We start from the raw sequence: 17,794 nt of genomic DNA, 5'->3' as shown, positions 1-17,794 counted from the left end.
TGGGGCCCGGGCCCCCCTATAGCCTTTAGTCCAGTGGTTAGGCCACTCAGACAAGACATCAGAGACTTCCATTCTTCCGTATCTGTAGCAGGGACTTGATCTTGAATCTCTCACCTCCCAGGTGAGTCTCCTAATCACTTTTGAATCCCATCCTTAACTGAATCCCAACCTTTTTTGAAACTGATTAAATTTCAAGTTGACATTGTCTCTTTAACCACGAGGTTCCATTTTCATGATGAACCGGGATGGGGAATGTTAGCTCTGCCTCCCACGCTACCAGTATCACAAAGACTACTTAACAGCAGGGTGGATGTCACCTCAAGAAATTCCTCAAATTCCAGTGGGAAATATATTCACATATTCATATTTAAAACATTTTAATTTCTCAGTGAAATAAAAGCTTCTTACGCTAAATCGGTGGTTCTCAAACTTTTGTACTGGTGACCCCTTTCACATAGCAAGCCTCTGAGTGCGACCGCCCCCCTTATGAATTAAAAACACTTTTTAATATATTCAACACCATTCTAAATGCTCGAGGCAAAGCAGGGTTTGGGGTGGAGGCTAACAGCTCGTGACTCCCCCTCCCCCCACACCTGAGGGGTCGCGACCCCCAGTTTGAGAACCCCTGCACTAAATGTTGTTAAACAGCCAAGATGAGAAAAATAGGTAATTTTCTTTTTAATCGGACAACATGAACCCTTTGAGTTCCCTCCGAATATTAAACATCATCCTGTTGCACCTATCAGACTATTTCAATATGAGTCTTTACTTTCTGACAGATCAGAGAGACAGAAAAACCTGCTCAGTATCTCAGGTATATCAAGCTCTGTATAGTTCTACTGTTCACTTTTATAACAGGAACAGTAAAACTGTGAAGAAAATAAGAGGTTCAAAAAACACCCATATCATACAGTTGGTGCTTAGAAGGAAGAATACAAAGAATGTTAAAAGCTTTACTTCATTATAGGTCCTTAATCTGGCTGCATAATTTAGCTTTTATGCAGGCGAGGTTGGAGGGAGGAATCAGTATTACAAACCTGTTTCATTTTCTTTAACTCCTGTGCTACTCAGGAGGCTATTGAGGGCAACGTTTCTGCTAAGGACTATAGGTTTTTAATAACGTATATGCTGTATACATTCATTTTCAATTACCATGTTTATGCAATGAGAAGGCATACAGAACTCCACATTATCATAACCACTGTAATTCTTCGGCATGTGCTATACATATTATCCTGTTCATTTACATTTTTCGAAATACATAATAAAGAACTTATTTGTTTCCAGGATTACAGGTCTGCTTTATTCAATCTGCAGTGTTCTGGATAAAAATATCCTCCTATTATGTGCTGTTGTATGGTAGATTACTGCTGCACTGAATCTTTTATTCAGAAGAAATATGCGATACAACGGTGTTAGAAATAGTCTGCAATAAAGGAAACGTGGTAGAGGCGAACTGGCATTAGAGGCTAAATTGTGAAAAAGACAGCTTGTTTGGAAATCAAATTTAATGAAAAAGCACTCTCAATCACTAGTAATATAACTGCTTTAAATTTTCAGACAGTGGGAGTAGCTCACCGTTGCCCAAGTATGCCTCATCTCCCAAACCAAACAACAGCTACATGTTCAAACGAGAGCCCCCAGAGGGATGTGAGCGAGTGAAGGTCTTTGAGGAAATGTCGTAAGTAATGCCTTTTATATCAGCTGGTATCTGCAAAGCAGTAAACCTTTTTACTGAACCTATTCAATTGCAGATGAATAAACTACTCCAGCTGATGAGTTTTGCAGGAGCAAACTGTTCTTAGAGGGTTTGAACAGGCAAAAAGTTCAAGTGTTCATGTTGGCTTGAAGGTGAACGGAGTATTTTATGCTTGAACTTTTTAATATGTTTATAAAATGCAAACAAGAAAAGCGAAGCAAAGAAAACATGAAATACTTACTGTTTTAAAATTATGTCCAGAATTTATAAATCCCTATTCTTTATAACGCTATCAGTTTGGGTTCATTTTATAAAATGTTCATGGCTTAAAAGAAAATGCTGGGAGCAGGCAGTTTTTGTCAGTCCATATTGAGCTATATTTTGGCATGTGTAAAACATACACATATATACAAACAATGAAAGGGAATGTGTATAAAGTAAATACAGACGTAGCAACCTTACGATAGAGGGTTTGCCTAGTAATTTTGAGGTACCACTGTGTGCTATTGTGCAAGAGACCAGAATTTAAACTCTTGGCCTTCATCTCTTTTTCCCTAGACCAGCACTACTGTGGCTATGCTGTTGGTTGCATACATAGCTCCTGTGGATGGAAGGAGCCAGGAGGGCATGTTCTGCTCTAGTAGCATTCCCTGCTGGCTAAGGAGCTGTGGTGTTGGATTCTGGAGGAAGGCTCCAAACCAATATATGAAGATGAGGAAAGGAGAATTTTAACTTACGGAGTTTCTCCAAAAAGGGATTTAATACTCCTAAATATATGCTGCTGTTTCAATAGTTTTGTCAAACTAAGATGTCTAAGTTCATCATTATAAACTATCATGATATTTTTCCATGTGCATATATACTGTAGATTTTATTGCTGAAAACTGCATGTTGTCCAATGGTATCCAGTCACTTTTGTTATAAATACTATTTTAATGCTGTGGATCAAACAGTCAACTGACTATCAATATGGAAGATGTTTGGCCCTTTATGTCCAATTAACCCCATTCCTTGTCATTCACATATTAGCAATTTGTAGAACTACAAAATCTATTCACATAGTAAACTTTTTCAGTTTGTCAGGTGTATAATAATTTGTCTCGTTGTAGGTCTCGTCAGCCTGTCTCAGCCCCGCTCTTTTCATGCCCTGACAAAAACAAAGTTAATTTCATCCCAACCGGATCAGCTTTCTGTCCTGTAAAACTTCTGGGTCCCCTACTACCTGCTTCTGACCTGACTCTCAAGAACTCTCCAAACTCTGGTCAAAGCACAGCTTTGAGCACTCTGACTGTTGAGCAACTTTCATCTCGGGTCTCCTTCTCATCTCTGTCAGATGACACCAGCACAATGGACTCTACAGAGGTCTCAGAACAACAGCCATCCCAACAGCAGCAGCCGCTTTTGCAGGAACTTCAGATTGAAGAACTCTCCTCTCCTCAGAGTTATGTGATAATCTAGACCAAGGTGGAGCAGGCCTCTGACCTAAAACAAGGACTGGGGAGTCTATACTAATACATCTGCATGGAGTGGCAACCTTTTCAGAACAAAACAAAATACTTATCAGCATCTTAAAAATATCTCAACACTGTTCTTGGCAGGGACAGAACTCATATTCAGCATTTTTTTGTGAAAAAGCAGTAATGCTTGCAAAAAACGTGTATCATTAAGCATTTAAGTGGAGACTATGCATTTCATAGTATGACCAGATTAGTACTGTGTCCTGTGTTCTGTTTCAAATTCTACAGTATAAATAAGCTCTGTATCAAAAAAGTTGCCTGTCTGAATAGAAAATGTCTTGCTGTGTTGTGTCCTATGGAAAATACTGTACTTCAGGATTATGTTTACAATTGATCCAGGTGTTTATGTTTCTAACTTCTGTAATACATACAATGCAAAAAAAAAAAAAATGGCCACAACAGTTGCACAGTGCCCGCCCTATGGCCTAGCTTCAGGTACTTCTCTCGAAGTCTAAACTCAGGTAACTTGGAATGTATATCATATTGGGATATAAATATTTTACAGCTAAAAAGCTAAAGAGGGAACATCACTCTTTTGCCTTTCCTTATTTTATGCATTAATATTTCCTCATTACATTCCACTTTCTTGGAATAAGTGCATTCAAATCCAGGAGAATGATGACCCTGGACATGGGTGAACATGAGGAGAACCAGCAAACCGGTGATGTACAACATCACTTTGTCATGTGGTTACAAGTAAAACAACTGTTGCATTTACTGTCATTTCAGTATATGTAAAATGTGGCATTTAAAGGTTTCAGGTGTTGCTCAGTTAATGACTGTTATGCTGTTGCAAATAAAGTGTTCAGTACTAGGCTGTACATAAGAAACATTCCACATTTTGTGTGAAACAATTTTAAAAGACAAGAATGTTTTTGTTTAATTTCAGAAAATTCATTCAGGTTTCACAGGGGTTGGTGGGGATTTCCTCTCATGTTTATGTTGGCAGTTAAGGATGTTAAGGCAGTTAAGCTACTGTTACCATCTAATAGTCGAATTAATGTTTAGTTTCTCTTTTGGAAATGTTCATTCATTTGCTGGTTGGAAATTAGGTTTCTCAGATTTTATCAAGCAACATGAGCAGCATTCTGTTTGCATAGTGAACAATTCTGCTTTTGGACTAAAATCCAAAAAGAGTAAGTGGATGTTTTAAAGGAGAGAAGCAATAGTTTGCCTAATCAGAGCTTCTGATAGTACCCTAATTTACTTAAATTACTACTGTATAAAGTTTTTGCAGTTAAAATGTGGGTAAGAAACCCTAGTAAAATAGTTTTGGGCTTGCAGGCGGGTCACCTTCTCAAAAACAGTACATAGCAAAAACTGTTTCCTAATATTCTTACTGTGCTGGAACTGCAAAAGCATTGCTTTCAGAGATAATTTCCTGTGATACAAAAAGGAGCCCAGAGGCAGAATAAACTTGATGTTCTTGCTCCATTGGTTTTAGCTCAGTGGAATTAGGTTTATGTTGTCTGCTCCGAAGAGAATGTGGTTTACCTTTTCCCAGGAATTGGAGAGTAGCCACCTGCAGCTACTGCAGCATTTAAATTCATGCCATTTGCTTTTTTTTTTTTTTTTTTTTTTTTCCTGTTGATGAGGAATTGTGGAAAAAGACTTAAGATAGCACCACCAATAACTACTGACAAAATTGGAAAAAAATATCCTGCACTTGTGTATTCTTTTGAGATAAAGAAGCCCAGTTCCCTTCTGAACGTTTTTTTAGTGTTGTGTTACAAGGTGCAAACCTGCAGCCTGTAAAACAGTCAGTGCTCTGACTGTAGGATGGAGCTGCAAAGAGAGTGTAAGGGGGGAGGTCTGTTTATTTTTACCATTTTCACATGAAGAACCTTTTTGAAGCCCTCACACAGCAACAGCCATCTTGAACCCTACTAATCTCAGGCCTTGGTGAAAACACTATATATTTTGTAGATTGAAGTTAAAGGGAAAAAAATAACCTGTTCTGTGATGTAAGTGAAAATTTGTTCTAATGTTTTACATCCTAGATTAACATTGCAATATGGTGACCTTTCTATGCGCTGGTTGTGTCCAAATATGAATCTGTAGTTTCAGTTGTTGGTGTTAGGATTCCAGAAAGATTTTTTAAAAAGTGATTTTTAGATCCATGATGAACTCTGATGTACTATATTTACAGTGACATTACATGCTCATTTAATTTTCCATGAGAAACTAAATATTAATTGTGTTGCACATTTGTTCTTAGCGTATTTGAAGGTTTTGAGCCAAATGTGTTAAAGTTAATGCTTTGCCATGTAAATTTCCCAGCAGTTGTTGATCTCAAATGTATTCTACATCCAGCTGTAGAAATTTGTCAAATATTGTTTAAAGTTTTGTACATAGCTGTACTGTTATTTCTAGCCACTGTGCTGAACAGTATTCGAGTTATCACACAATATTGCTTTGCACAAGGAAATGTGTGGCTTTTGTTTTGTATTTTTTTTCAGTATAGAAGTTCCTGTGTCTTATTTAAATAAAGTTATTAGTAAAAAAATTTAAGGACACAATAGTAGTGGTTCATGTATTTGGCTTGGAAACGATATGTGAAACACTATAGAATTAAGTTATTTAGTATTATTCCAAGTATTTCTATAATAAAAATCACCCACACTGAGGGAGTAGCCTGTCTCTACCACTGGTGTTTCAACCTGTTTATGGTTCTAGTTGACACGGAAGTAATCTCATACATATTGGTTTTGCTCCACATTTACAAAGCAATTAAAAATTCTAGTTAATTTCTGCAAATTTGTAGTGAAATATTTTTTTAAAAATCAGTTAAATAGTATTAGAAACACCCTGCTTATCCACTGCCAAGTTTACAATATACACAGTGTTCAGACTTATCTATTCATATTTATGAAAGCTATTTAGATGTTTCATAGGACAAGAAGAGCCTTTAAAAAGGGATGTGCTATAAACTTACTGATATAAAGCCACCAGCAACTGGATAATCTTGGTTTCATGCCATTTTGTTGGCGTCATTTTTTTTATTTGAAAAAGAACTCTTTCCATATACAACAACTTGAGTATATAAGCACAAATCCTCAAAAGCTCACTGTTTACTAAACTGCCATAGGAATAAGAAAATTGCAAATCATTTTGAGAAATTATTAACTGGAGAACTAAATGAATATTTAATTAAAAATACTTTCTCATTAAGTGGTAAATTAGATTTTTCAACTTGAAAAGTTTTAAAATCCTCAACCATGTGCTAAGTATGTTAATTGAAATTCATAATGGCTGAAGGTGTAGAAATACAAAAAAAATCCCATGCTACTATGGAACATCTATATCTGCAAGAGCTTCAATACTGCATTTGGATCAGACACATCTGTTTCAACGGCAGCTGCGTAAGAGCAGATCTGTACAGCCAAAAAGCTTCTGATGCAGAACTCTGGAACCCCCAAATGAGACTTTCCCTAGGTAATGTAGCTTCCTAACTCCTTTCTGTTTGCTGATAGTCCCTGTTGCAAATCAAGAAGAGTGCAGATTCAAACCTAGTTGTGCCCAGCAACCAGGCTCTTGGGTATTGTAACCCAGTGGAGTCCCCAGCCCCCAGCTGGCTGCTTAGGCTGCTTACACAAAGAGGGAGATTTAGCTACCTAAAAATGGCATCCATACAAGCGACAATGCTGAGTGAGTTGCCACCTAAGATAGCCATGAGGAAATGCTGGGGAGAGGAGCCTAAGCCATTTTTTGCGCAAAAAACCCCGTGTGTGGGTGGATAGGGAATGGGCCTTGCGAGGAGGAAGAGGATGACTTTGAGTAGTTCCAGTTGTGTATTCCACTCGGCTGTGTGTGCACCCAATGACCGAAACAGGAGAACTTTGTTTTAGCAGTACCTGTGGGAGCAGCACTTGTGCCATGTGGCTCTAGCCCCTCCCCTGGCTATTTAAAAGCAGCACCGCCTCGACCCACTTCAGTTCCTTCTTACTGTCCATGGCTAGTGTTCGAATGTTTTGTGTGGTAAAATAGCACAAGGTAAAGCATCACAGTCTGACGGGGCTTTTGTTGTATATAGTTTTAGATAGGTATCCTGGGTGATGACATCACCAGGGTTTAAACATTTTCCATCATGGGGGGTGGGGGTGGCTGTTCCCCGTAATGACCCCACATGTGCCTGGGAGAAGGGCACATAAACAAGTAGCCTCCATCTGCAAATTGTTCAGCTTACATTTGAAACAGTACCTCTTTGAGCAGTCCATGAGGCCTACTTTGGCAGTGGGGACCTCCAGACATCATTAGGCCTCCCAGAGGGCATCTCAGTAGTACAGACTGTTGTTCGGCCAGATTCAGATTCTTTCCCAAGGAAGAAAAGACTTTTCTCCTTCCTTTGGTCCTCCTGGAAAGAGATCTCATAAAACGGACTGACCCATTCCAGAGCTAGGAGAGATTCCACTTTACCTTCTAAGAGGAGTGCAGACCAGCACCATGATTCATCCAGTACACGAGAAAGAGCAGGGCAATCTACCTGCTGTCTGATACCATGAGGCAAGAGCAGGTGGACTCTATCATTGACTCCAATGGTGCCTGTGGAGCATCTGTTGAGTCCACTATTGGCGCCATCAGTATTGCCGCCGACCGTTTCTAAGCTTGTGGTGTATCAGGCAGCTTTGGACTTGTCAGTTATGACTCTCCTTTGATTCAAAAGCATTCAGCTGTGGTGGCTTCATCGGTGCCCTTGGCACCATCTGGAATGGATACGGACCTGTTGTTAGTGTCAGCACCTCTTCTAGTTTGGGGTACAGAATTGAGGTTGTCCGCCTTTTCAGTGCAAAGCAGGTTATCAGTGCAGGAAAGGTCTTTGGTGCTGATGATGAGACTGATGCATATTGTTTCTATGGGAATGGTGCTGGCTTCTACTTCAGTGACCATGTCTGCTCCCGTACCAAGTGCAATTGCAAGCGTCCTATCAATGCTTAAAGCACCAAATGCTTTAAGTTTGTCAGTTCTGATGTATCCACCGTGCTGGACTTTAGATGAGGCTGGATGTTGGTTGGCCTGCCACAGTGGCTCCTCTGTTGCCTGGGCACTACTTGAAAGGTTCCTCAGGATTGGGCTTGGAGATGTCTTCCTCCTCTCTTGAGCCTTCCTGATATCCTGTAGTAGCGATAGGGGTCCTTGGCCTAGTGCCTGCTGGCCACCAGTGCTGTACCCCTACCAGAGCAGCCTCATGGAATCCCTGGGTTGTTCCAGAGTCTGCAAGGTCTTGATCCTCAACACAGTCTAGAGCAAGGTCACCTATTCCACACACAGCCTCCATCACTGCAGCCACAGATGGTTCAGCTTGAGCCGTTGCTACCAGTGCCACAGTAGGTTCCATTGGCTTGGCTCGCTTCCTCTTGTTCATCAACAGATGACTCTGTAGTGCCCTACTCTTTCTCCCCATAGCAGAGCATTTTAAATCGTATTAGTGCTTCCTGACAGGCCTGGCTTCAGCCTTGGGTATTCAGGCTGAGTTTGTTCAGGAGAACAGCCACAAGTCGCTGGATATTCCCAAGTCCAAAGCTCTGGATAAAGTGGCTCCTCCACATAAATGAAGCAATCTTGGAACCAGCAAAGACTCTATGGAACACCCTCGCATCCTTACCACTCACAGCAAAACACCCAGATAAGAGAGACTACATGCCTATGCTTGCTTCTACTTGCATCCAACACCTCCTGTCATAAGGACAGCTAATGAGAGGTAAAGAAGGAGGTGATATAAATTGACACCAAAGGACAAGTACTCTGAAAGATTGGACTTGTTTGGCAGGAAAATGTATTCTACCTCATCCTTACAACTGTGTTGCCAGTGGGCAGATACTTTTATTGAACTATCACTTTCTAAATTGGGAAGCAAAGGCAAAATTTACAGATAAATTGCTAGGCTCCTCCAGGGAGGAGTTTCTTTCATTGTGGAGGGCTACCTGAAACATCTCTAGAGTCAGCATTTAACATGGCTGATGCTTCCTCTAGAGCAGAGGGTCCCCAAACTATGGGGCATGCCCCTAGGAACGGTTGGGGGTGCGTGGTGGAGTCCAGGCCAGCCCCCACAGGAGGAGGAAGCACCGCCCTGCCCTGCTCTGCTCCAAGCTCTGCTCCGCCACGGCTCCTGGGCCCTACACCTAGCCTCAGGGCTCTGCTCCCAGCTGCAGCCCCCAGACCTCTGTCCATGCCCCTTCCACCGGTCCCCGGGAGCTGCAGCCCAGCTCCTGGGGTGGGGGTGGGGGCACAAATAGGGGTAAGAGGGGGCACGACCCTGAAAAGTTTGGGGACCACTTCTCTAGAGTTATGGCCTCAGCTGTATCTCTGTGAAGGGCTTCCTAGTTGCAGAACTCTGATATAACCCCTGAGGCACAGCAGACAGTTGGGTGGCCAATTCTTGTTCTCAGAGAAAACTGATGAGATGCTGCATTTGTTTTCAGACTCTTGAGCTATGATGTTACATTCATTAGGAGTTTTTACCCTGGTAGTAAAAAGGCATCACTTGGTGGGGCAGCAGCAGTAGTATTGCCCTCAGAGGTGTTTTAGGTCAAATTATCCTACTAGACAGCAGGACTCCTTCAGAAAGGGTCACAAATCAAATAGGTGGTTTTCTGGTTTCAATCTCAACCAGTCAGCCCCTCCTCTATCAGTTTTGGGCAAGCAGCCAATTTGCCTCTCTCCCCAAGGTCAGCAATCTAGTCACTGAGCTTCAAGCCATCTTCTCTCTGTACACTGTGAAACAGTTTCAACGGGAGAAACTCAGCCCAGATTATGCTGTATCCCAGGGGTCAGGATACTCACCTCAAGGTGACCCTAAGTTCAAATTCCTGCTCTACATCATGCAGATGGAGGAACTGAACTGGAGTCAACCACATGCGGGAAGAACTCCAATTACTCGGCCTGTTTGCTGTGGGTTTAGGTGTGTGTAGTGTGAGGTCTATGACCTCAGACCTCAAAGAAATGAGTGGCAGGATAACACCTAGTTTGAAGAGCCTGCTGGGGCTTAGATGTGCAAGAGCTGCCAGGATACCTAGACTAAGACAGCTGGGCCCATACCACTGAGAGGTATTTAGATGCCTTGGGGACTGGAGCAGTGGAAACTTAGGCATCAAGCAACTTTAGGTGCCTATGGGGTTAGGGAGCAGCTGAGCAAATGTTAAGGAGCTCAGTGGCACCTAAATGTTGAACTTAGGTGCCTAAGTCCTGTTGTAGGGCTAGTCCAGAATTCCTATGGGATATGAGGCTTTAAACCAAAATTTTCACAGATTGTCACTAATTGTTCCTCAGTTTCTAGGTGCCCAATGTGAGAGGCTGGGGACAGATTTGCAAGTGCTGTGTTCATAACTGCTACTGCTTAAGTGCTTTGCTGATAACATGTTATAAAAATGCAAAGTACTCTATAAATCTTGCCCTTTAGGCCTGATTTTTCAAAGGGACTGAGACACCAAACTGCCTCGTTAGGCGCAACTGACATTTACAAAAACCACTGCTCAGTTCTGTAGACGCTGTTGCCCTACACCTTGCTGCTGCCCAAGCTGTGGCAGGATTCTCAAAAGAGGCATACCTTTGCCTACCTCCCTAGCCATATCTGAGCTATTAGGCCTGCTTGGAACACGCATAAGGGTCAGGAGCAAGCAGTCTGGCCCCTGGAGGTCCAGTCTCTGCTCCAAATCAGGCAAAGCAGCCATTTGAACCAGGTCTCCCACCTGCCAGTTGAGTGTGCTAACCATAGGGCTATTGTCTACAATGGTGGGGCGGGCGGGGGGTAGTCCTTCTGTAGGCCATCACAATCAAGGATGGACCGGCTTACCTAACTGCAGGAGAGGTTTCACAGCTGAGTGGCCTAAACAGATGGGAGAGCTGGGTTCAAGTTCCTATTTCAAATCAGTAGGGATGCAAACCTGAAATTCACGTAGCCTACTTTACTGACCCAACCATTACCCATATGTGTGGTCAGAATTCATCTCGAGGCTTGGGCCCCAGTGGAGAGGGGCTGGGGAAACACCAATTTGGGGGATGGAGGCGGTGTCTCTAGCTTGTACTTGGGCACTTAGGAGCTTATTAACTGAAGGGTGGCATCAGGACTTACTTAAGCTGGCTTTGGGTATTTCTACAGGCAGACAGACATCTAGGCATCTACAGGGTTAGATAGCAGCTGAGCAGTGGGTTTGAGAAGGTCAGTGGTCCCAAAATGTTAGCCTGACTTAGGCATTCACGTACCTGTGTGGCTGTAGCCTTAAGAGTATAGCTGTGGGGGGGAAAATAAACACCTCAAAAACTTGACATGACGGTACTGTGAGCAGCATCCTCTCCTGAGGCTGCAGAGAGCATGAATTAGTACTGCAGAGCTGTGACATGCCCCAGTCATGTTAAAGTAGTGGGTGGCCAACCTAGGGCTCTTCAGAGGTTAATATACGGCTCCTTGTATAGGCACCGACTCTGGGGCTGGAGCTACAGACCCCCAACTTTCCAGTGTGCCGGGGGTTGCTCACTGCTCAATCCCCAGCTCTGCACCCACTTCCTCCCCCAAGCCTGCTGCATCCTCGCTTCCCCCCCCCCCCGAGCCACCTGCTCCTCCATTGGACGGTTCGGGGCAGTCACCCCAGGTCCCATGCTTTGGGGGAGCCCGAGCTTCAGGGGGATGTGGGGTCTGGGCAGTGCAGGGGCCGGCGGCAGCGCCACCAGCCCTGCTCTGCTCCACCATGCCTCACGACATTGCTCGGGAGAGGCGAGGGCAGGGGCGGAATGATGGTAGGGCAGGGACGGAGCAGGGGCAGGGTAGGGGGTTGGAGGAGGGGCAGAAAGAGGTGGGGGCAGGGGTGGCACAGGGGCTTCGGGGAAGAGGTGGAGTGGGGGCAGGGCAGCAGTAGGAAGGGGTGGAGATGAAACAGCTGATCACGGTGGGTGGGAGAGAGGGGGAGGTGCTGCTTGGCAGGGCTGCCCGCAAGTGGGAGGCGCTGGGGGCGAGGGCGGGGGGAGGGGGGGAGCTGATGGGAGGCTGCTGATGTATCCCTATGTCTCTTTGGCAATGTAAATTTTGGCTCCTTCTCAGACTCAGGTTGGCCACCCCTGTGTTAAAGGGTAGTAACTTAGCTACCAATAATAATCCTTTAAGAGGAAACAATAAGCAATTTCATTGCCTTACATGGATTGATGAGCAAGCAGAGGACCATATTATGATGATCTGCACAATTGAGTCCAAGTGACAGCGCATTGTGAGGCCATAACTAAGAGCGTAGCATGACATTTTCTTCTTCTACTGAGGAAAGCTCCAGATTCATGGGCCCATTTGTATATTTGAACCCGGGGGGGGAGCCAAACACAAGGAGTCCAACAGTATGTATGGTCCACTGAGCGTAGTTTGACTTCTGTTGACTGGTGCTTGCAATAGAAACACGACCCTTTTGTTTCCTAATTTGGTCCCTCTCCCTCACAGGGATACTTGGATGGTGGGAGGGGGTGGGGGCAAGGCTCAGATTTTTAACGGGAGTTAGGTGTTGTCAAAATAAATACGGGCCCAAGTATTTTAACCAGGAGATAGTTAATATATGCTGTATTCCCAAATAAATATCAGTGACACATGTAGAATGCCCCAGATTATCAGCCGTGTTCATGATAGAAAAGTTTGCTCAAGCTTTGTACTCCAGGCTGCCCTAGCTGATAGCTAGCTCTAATTTTCCTATATTTTGCTGGTGTATTGTCAAGCCACATCAGCACCATGGCAGTTCAGCAAAAGCAAATTGTCTTGGAAGTTGGTTGCTCAGATTCTGCCTCCATACATGGTCATTTATTAAAAAGCCATTTGCCAATCAATCAACGAGCATGACATTGGGAAGGCAGCGTGGCCCATAGTCTACCTCTAGCAAGGCTGGTTTTCAGTGGCGGCTGAACCTCGCCTTCACTTGTACACACACAATTTGGGCCACGCACAGTAGGAGCTCTGCAAGCGGTTGAAAGAGTCCAATACTTGCATACCCAGACCATCGGATGTTTGGCCTGGAGGTGTAAATGCTGTTGGGCACCTAGGAAATCAGTCTCCTAAGCCTGAGTTCAGCACCTAGGCTCCTATACACATGGGGCGAGCTAGGAGCCAGAGCAGCCACAAAAGCTGGCGTCCTAGGCACTGCCCTGCCTAAACCAGCCAACTGGAGATGCCGATGAGAGGGGTGTACCCCAAGCCCATCCCTCCCCTCAAGATAGACATCTAACGCTGGGCTGCAGGGAGATGCCTCTCTCTGCTAGCCATCCATGCATGGGAACCCCTCTCCCAGAATCAGCCTGCTTATGGCAGGTCTTGTGCAAATGAGTGAGGCAGGGACCTAACACCATATAAAACTGGAGGCCATGGTGGCAGCATTATAACATTTAGCCTAATGCTTAGAAGACGCTCCTGAGTGTGTGTTACCCAGCTTCAATTCCCCCCACTGCCTGGGGGCAGGATTTAAACAGGGGCACCCAGCGCTCAGGCCTGTCTGCTAATCACTGAGTTGCTAAATTGGAGCAGAGGTCAGAGAATGGTTGAAAATACCCCTGCCTTACACTGATCAACTCAAGCAGCTCAATTGGTTTTGCTTAACACAGTGAAGGTTAAGGGGGTGACTTGATCACAGTCTGTAAGTTCCTACATGAGGAACTAAAATTTAACAACAGCTCTTCAAGCTGGCAGAGAACGGCTGGGAACTAAAACTAGACAAATGCTGTGTAGAAATAAGGCGTAAGAGTAAGCATAATTAACCATTAGAACCACAAACCAGTGATCCTGGTATATGCTCAATCAAGAATGGATGTTTTTCTGACAGCTATGTGCTGGGAATTGTTTTGGGAAATTCAATGGCTTGTGTCACACAGGAGGTAAGCGTGATACAGAGGCCCATTGGTGCCAACAAACAGAGGGTTCACTGTTCTTTACGAGTAACTACTGTCTCAGCCCTGACAAGCTCACTTCACCTACTACAAAACTTTCAAGGTATTTAGCGATAAAGGGTAGCATGGGAGGGCGCTGCTGAAAGCTGCTAATTTATCAATCCTCATCATTGCGAGAGGTGCGTATGAGGGCTAGATAATGTAACTATACCAAAAATTATGCCCTTTGGGGATCGTGTCTCAGAGACGGCCCACTGAAGCAGGAACGAGTTGTCACCCCTGCCTAGCCTTTCATGTAATGTATTGCTCGACTGCTCACCTTTGCACCAAGCCAGAACAGTCCATGGAAAGCCATCAAAAACAAACTCTTAAATATTGAACCTGCTTGGAAGTGAAAAGGAACGATAGGCCAGCGAGGGGTGTGCCCTGTCTGTGACTAAAGACAGAAAAACCTGATTCAGTATGTTACAGGGTGGAGCAAGACACTCTGCATCCATTCACAGAGGTGGTACATTGAGGAGAGAGGGCTTCATGAAATATTGGGTCCCAACTCCCAGCTAGAAAACACTGCAAAAAGATTTTTACCCCCAAATCCACTCTTACTAACAAGCATTTTATAATTTTTTTTTTATATGTAGCCCCTTTGTTTCCATCACACACACTTGTTTGTATTTTAATCTCTGATCTTTCTTAAACACATTTCCTTTTGTTTCATTATAATTGAACTCACGGGCTGTGTGGGATACCGGAGTGGTGAGCTCAGGTAAAACTGGTAAGTGGGGATTTTGGGAATGGAAGAGGTGAGATTTCTGTGGGTATCCAGTGATGAGGGCTGGATATCACAGGGGAACACTTTGAAGGGATTTGGGGGCTGGGTGCATCTATTGTCTATCTGCAGGACAAAGGCAGGGCTGGTGTAGCCCAGAGGCTGACAGGTTTGTGGCGTTAGGGAGCTAACACAAGCAAGACTCCCTCCTGCTGGAAGCAGGTGGCAATAAAGTGACTCTTAGTGTTGGGTGCCCCAAGAAGCACCATTGTCAGCCTAGATAATCACAGTGGTCCCTTCTGGCCTTTGAATCATGGGACAGTCAAATCCTCAGTCTCTCCTAAGCTGTTGCATTTTAGATAAGAGTCATTGAAGCATGAGGACTGCACCTTGGGCCGTCCACTTCCTAGCTCTTTGCTGTGACCACAAGGCTATGGAGTCACTCTCATTCTGTCTCTGCCCCAATGCCTCCATTTATCCAGGGTGTGACAGCTTCAACAAGAGAGATTGAAGAAGCCCCCCCATCAGACTATCCCCTAGCCCAGGGGTCATAGCACTGCATACCTGCAAGGTGTGGGAAGCCCCTGTTCAAATCTCCTCAGGCAGAGGAAGGAACTGAACCTGGGTCTTGCACATCTGAGTGCACAGGGCTAAGGTTAAAAGGTAGGCAGCACCTCTTCCTCCTGCCAGGTTTTGAATGGAAACCACTCTGGAAGGTGGTCTCTGAGTATGTCTACCGGGTTGGGCCCCACACATGACTTTGGCAGACAAATGGCTGTTGTTCCCCACTTCATGGATTGCTATGGGGCCTAAGTAGGTGATAGGTGGCCGGATGCTTACAGTGAGGCTGTAGTGCACATGCTCAGAAGCAGAAACGTAAGTGCCTAGGGAACTTTTATTGCAAAATGGAGATGCTGAGAGAGTTTAGGTGCCCACAGGGTTAGCTGGCAGCAGAGTGGGAGTTTGGTGGATGGCAATAGAGCCTGAAAACAGGACTGGTCTGGAGGTCAGGTGCCCAAGCACCTTTATGGGTCTGGGCTCTCATGTAAAATCTATTTAGACAAAGGATTTTTGTGTGTGAAGGTTCTGGCACCTGAACCCAGTCTTACTGCACCACTTTGGGCATGCTCACATTCGCTTACTCACAAAAGGGTAGCCTGGCGTCTGAGAAACCCCATGGTGCCATCGATACGTACACCTCTCTGTATATACAATGCTCCATACAGCAGAAAACGGAATCATATGAGCAGCATTACGCTAGTTCAGACCTAGGGTTTGATCATTTAAATTAATAAAAAATTACATGCCAATTTTTCTTCATGAGCTGTTCAACTCCCAAGATGCACAGTTCAAATCCCCTGAAGCAGCTGTTCTTAGACTTGTAGAAACCCAGGCTCACTGAAATCAATTACGTCAACTTTCAATAAACTTTCGGATAAAGACAGTTAATCAATTACCATTGTTTTCATTTTGCCACAGGGTCTGTGCAGCATTTTTTATTTTAAAAAGATGCACTAAAGTCAGAATATGCAACCAGAGCTGAACCACAGTAAATCACGATGAACACAAGGCTGCGTAAGACAATCAATCTGTAATTTTCACAGAATGATTAACTAGCCTATTGTCCCACTTTCAGCTCAGCCTGTACATGCAGGGCACAGTAAAATCCTGTGACAATGGCACTCTGGCTTTGAAGGACACTGAAACCTGACAAATGCTGTCGCCCTCACAATTATTACAGAAGTTCTCTTTGTAACACAATGTGAGGTTTTATCTACAGACTCCTGTTTTCAGGGTGCTATTACTCCAGCTCAAGTAGCAGACTTGAATAAATGTTCACGATCAAGTCCCAGTGTAGAACTGCTTATTAATTGCTTTTCTTTTTAAAAATAAGTTTTAAGTATCTCTCTCTCTCTTTTTTAACTTAAAAGTGCAAAAAAATTGGATAGGGCACAGCCTGAGAATTCAAAGCTAACTTTACTTTTCAAAATGACATTTTACGATGGATTAATCCATACTGTGAATGAATGAGTTCCACCATTTTAGAAAAACCTGGGGAAAGCTACAGTTCCAGTTTGTCTGGTTAAAAATGGGTGGATCATGCTGCTATTTTTGTATCTAAAATATGAGGAGGATTCAGAGCAATGCAGATACTTTGCTGCACTTGTGCAGCACCCAAAAATGACCGGAGAATCATTTACAGTTCAGAGGTCTATGATCCGTGACCTAACAGCTGCTTTAAAACCATTACGGTCTCACAGGCCTTGTTCACACTGGGTATTTTTCAGTAAAATTTTCCACCTTTGTGTTCATTGGAGCAGCTCCTGGGAACTTTAATGGAGATTTGCTGCCACCATTTTAATAGCCACAGAGACAGACTCTGCTCAGAGCAGGTCAACATGATATTTTGGGCTAGTGGCCCACCTGAGATGGTGAGAATCTTTATGGATTTCAGTGAGCACTGGGACTGGGATCTGAAATGCCAGCAGACCATCTCCATTAGTGCTTCCAACATTGCTGCCCCCAGTGGAGTTATGTGGGTGAGCACAAATGTAGGATGAAAAAAGTTTAGTGCAGATAAAGTCCAGGTTATACATCCAGATGAGCCATAATTCATAGAATTATAGAATACCAGGGTTGGAAGAGACCTCAGGAGGTCATCTAGTCCAACCCCCTGCTCAAAGCAGGACAGATCCCTAATTAAATCATCCCAGCCAGGGCTTTGTCAAGCCTGACCTTAAAATCTTCCACCACCTCCCTAGGTAACGCATTCCAGTGTTTCACCAGCCTCCTAGTGAAAAAGTTTTTCCTAATATCCAACCTAAATCTCCCCCACTGCAACTTGAGACCATTACTCCTTGTTCTGTCATCCGCTACCACTGAGAACAGTCTAGAGCCATCCTCTTTGGAACCCCCTTTCAGGTAGTTGAAAGCAGCTATCAAATCCCCCCTCATTCTTCTCTTCTGTAG

The 17,794-nt window shown here is 44.1% G+C and overlaps 1 protein-coding gene across 4 annotated transcripts in view; it reads left to right on the top strand.

Annotated features, from left to right (window-relative positions):
- The window catches only part of GLCCI1 (glucocorticoid induced 1), a 109,554-nt gene extending 103,816 nt beyond the window's left edge, over window positions 1-5,738 (top strand). For 2 of the 4 annotated variants that reach the window (XM_074945860.1, XM_074945859.1), the window contains exon 7: window positions 2,809-3,041. In XM_074945860.1, coding sequence (XP_074801961.1) covers window positions 2,809-2,900 — 92 coding nt within the window. In that variant the 3' untranslated portion in view covers window positions 2,901-3,041. Of the gene's footprint in view, window positions 1-1,560; window positions 1,682-2,808 lie in introns of all 4 variants that reach the window. The other 2 variants (XM_074945858.1, XM_074945856.1) reach the window with 2 other exon arrangements.
- Window positions 5,739-17,794: the final 12,056 nt, after the last annotated feature.

The sequence above is a fragment of the Natator depressus genome, chromosome 2, assembly GCF_965152275.1.
Source record: "Natator depressus isolate rNatDep1 chromosome 2, rNatDep2.hap1, whole genome shotgun sequence".
Classification (NCBI taxonomy): Eukaryota; Metazoa; Chordata; order Testudines; family Cheloniidae; genus Natator; species Natator depressus.
This window is presented reverse-complemented; position numbering and strand designations above follow the sequence as displayed.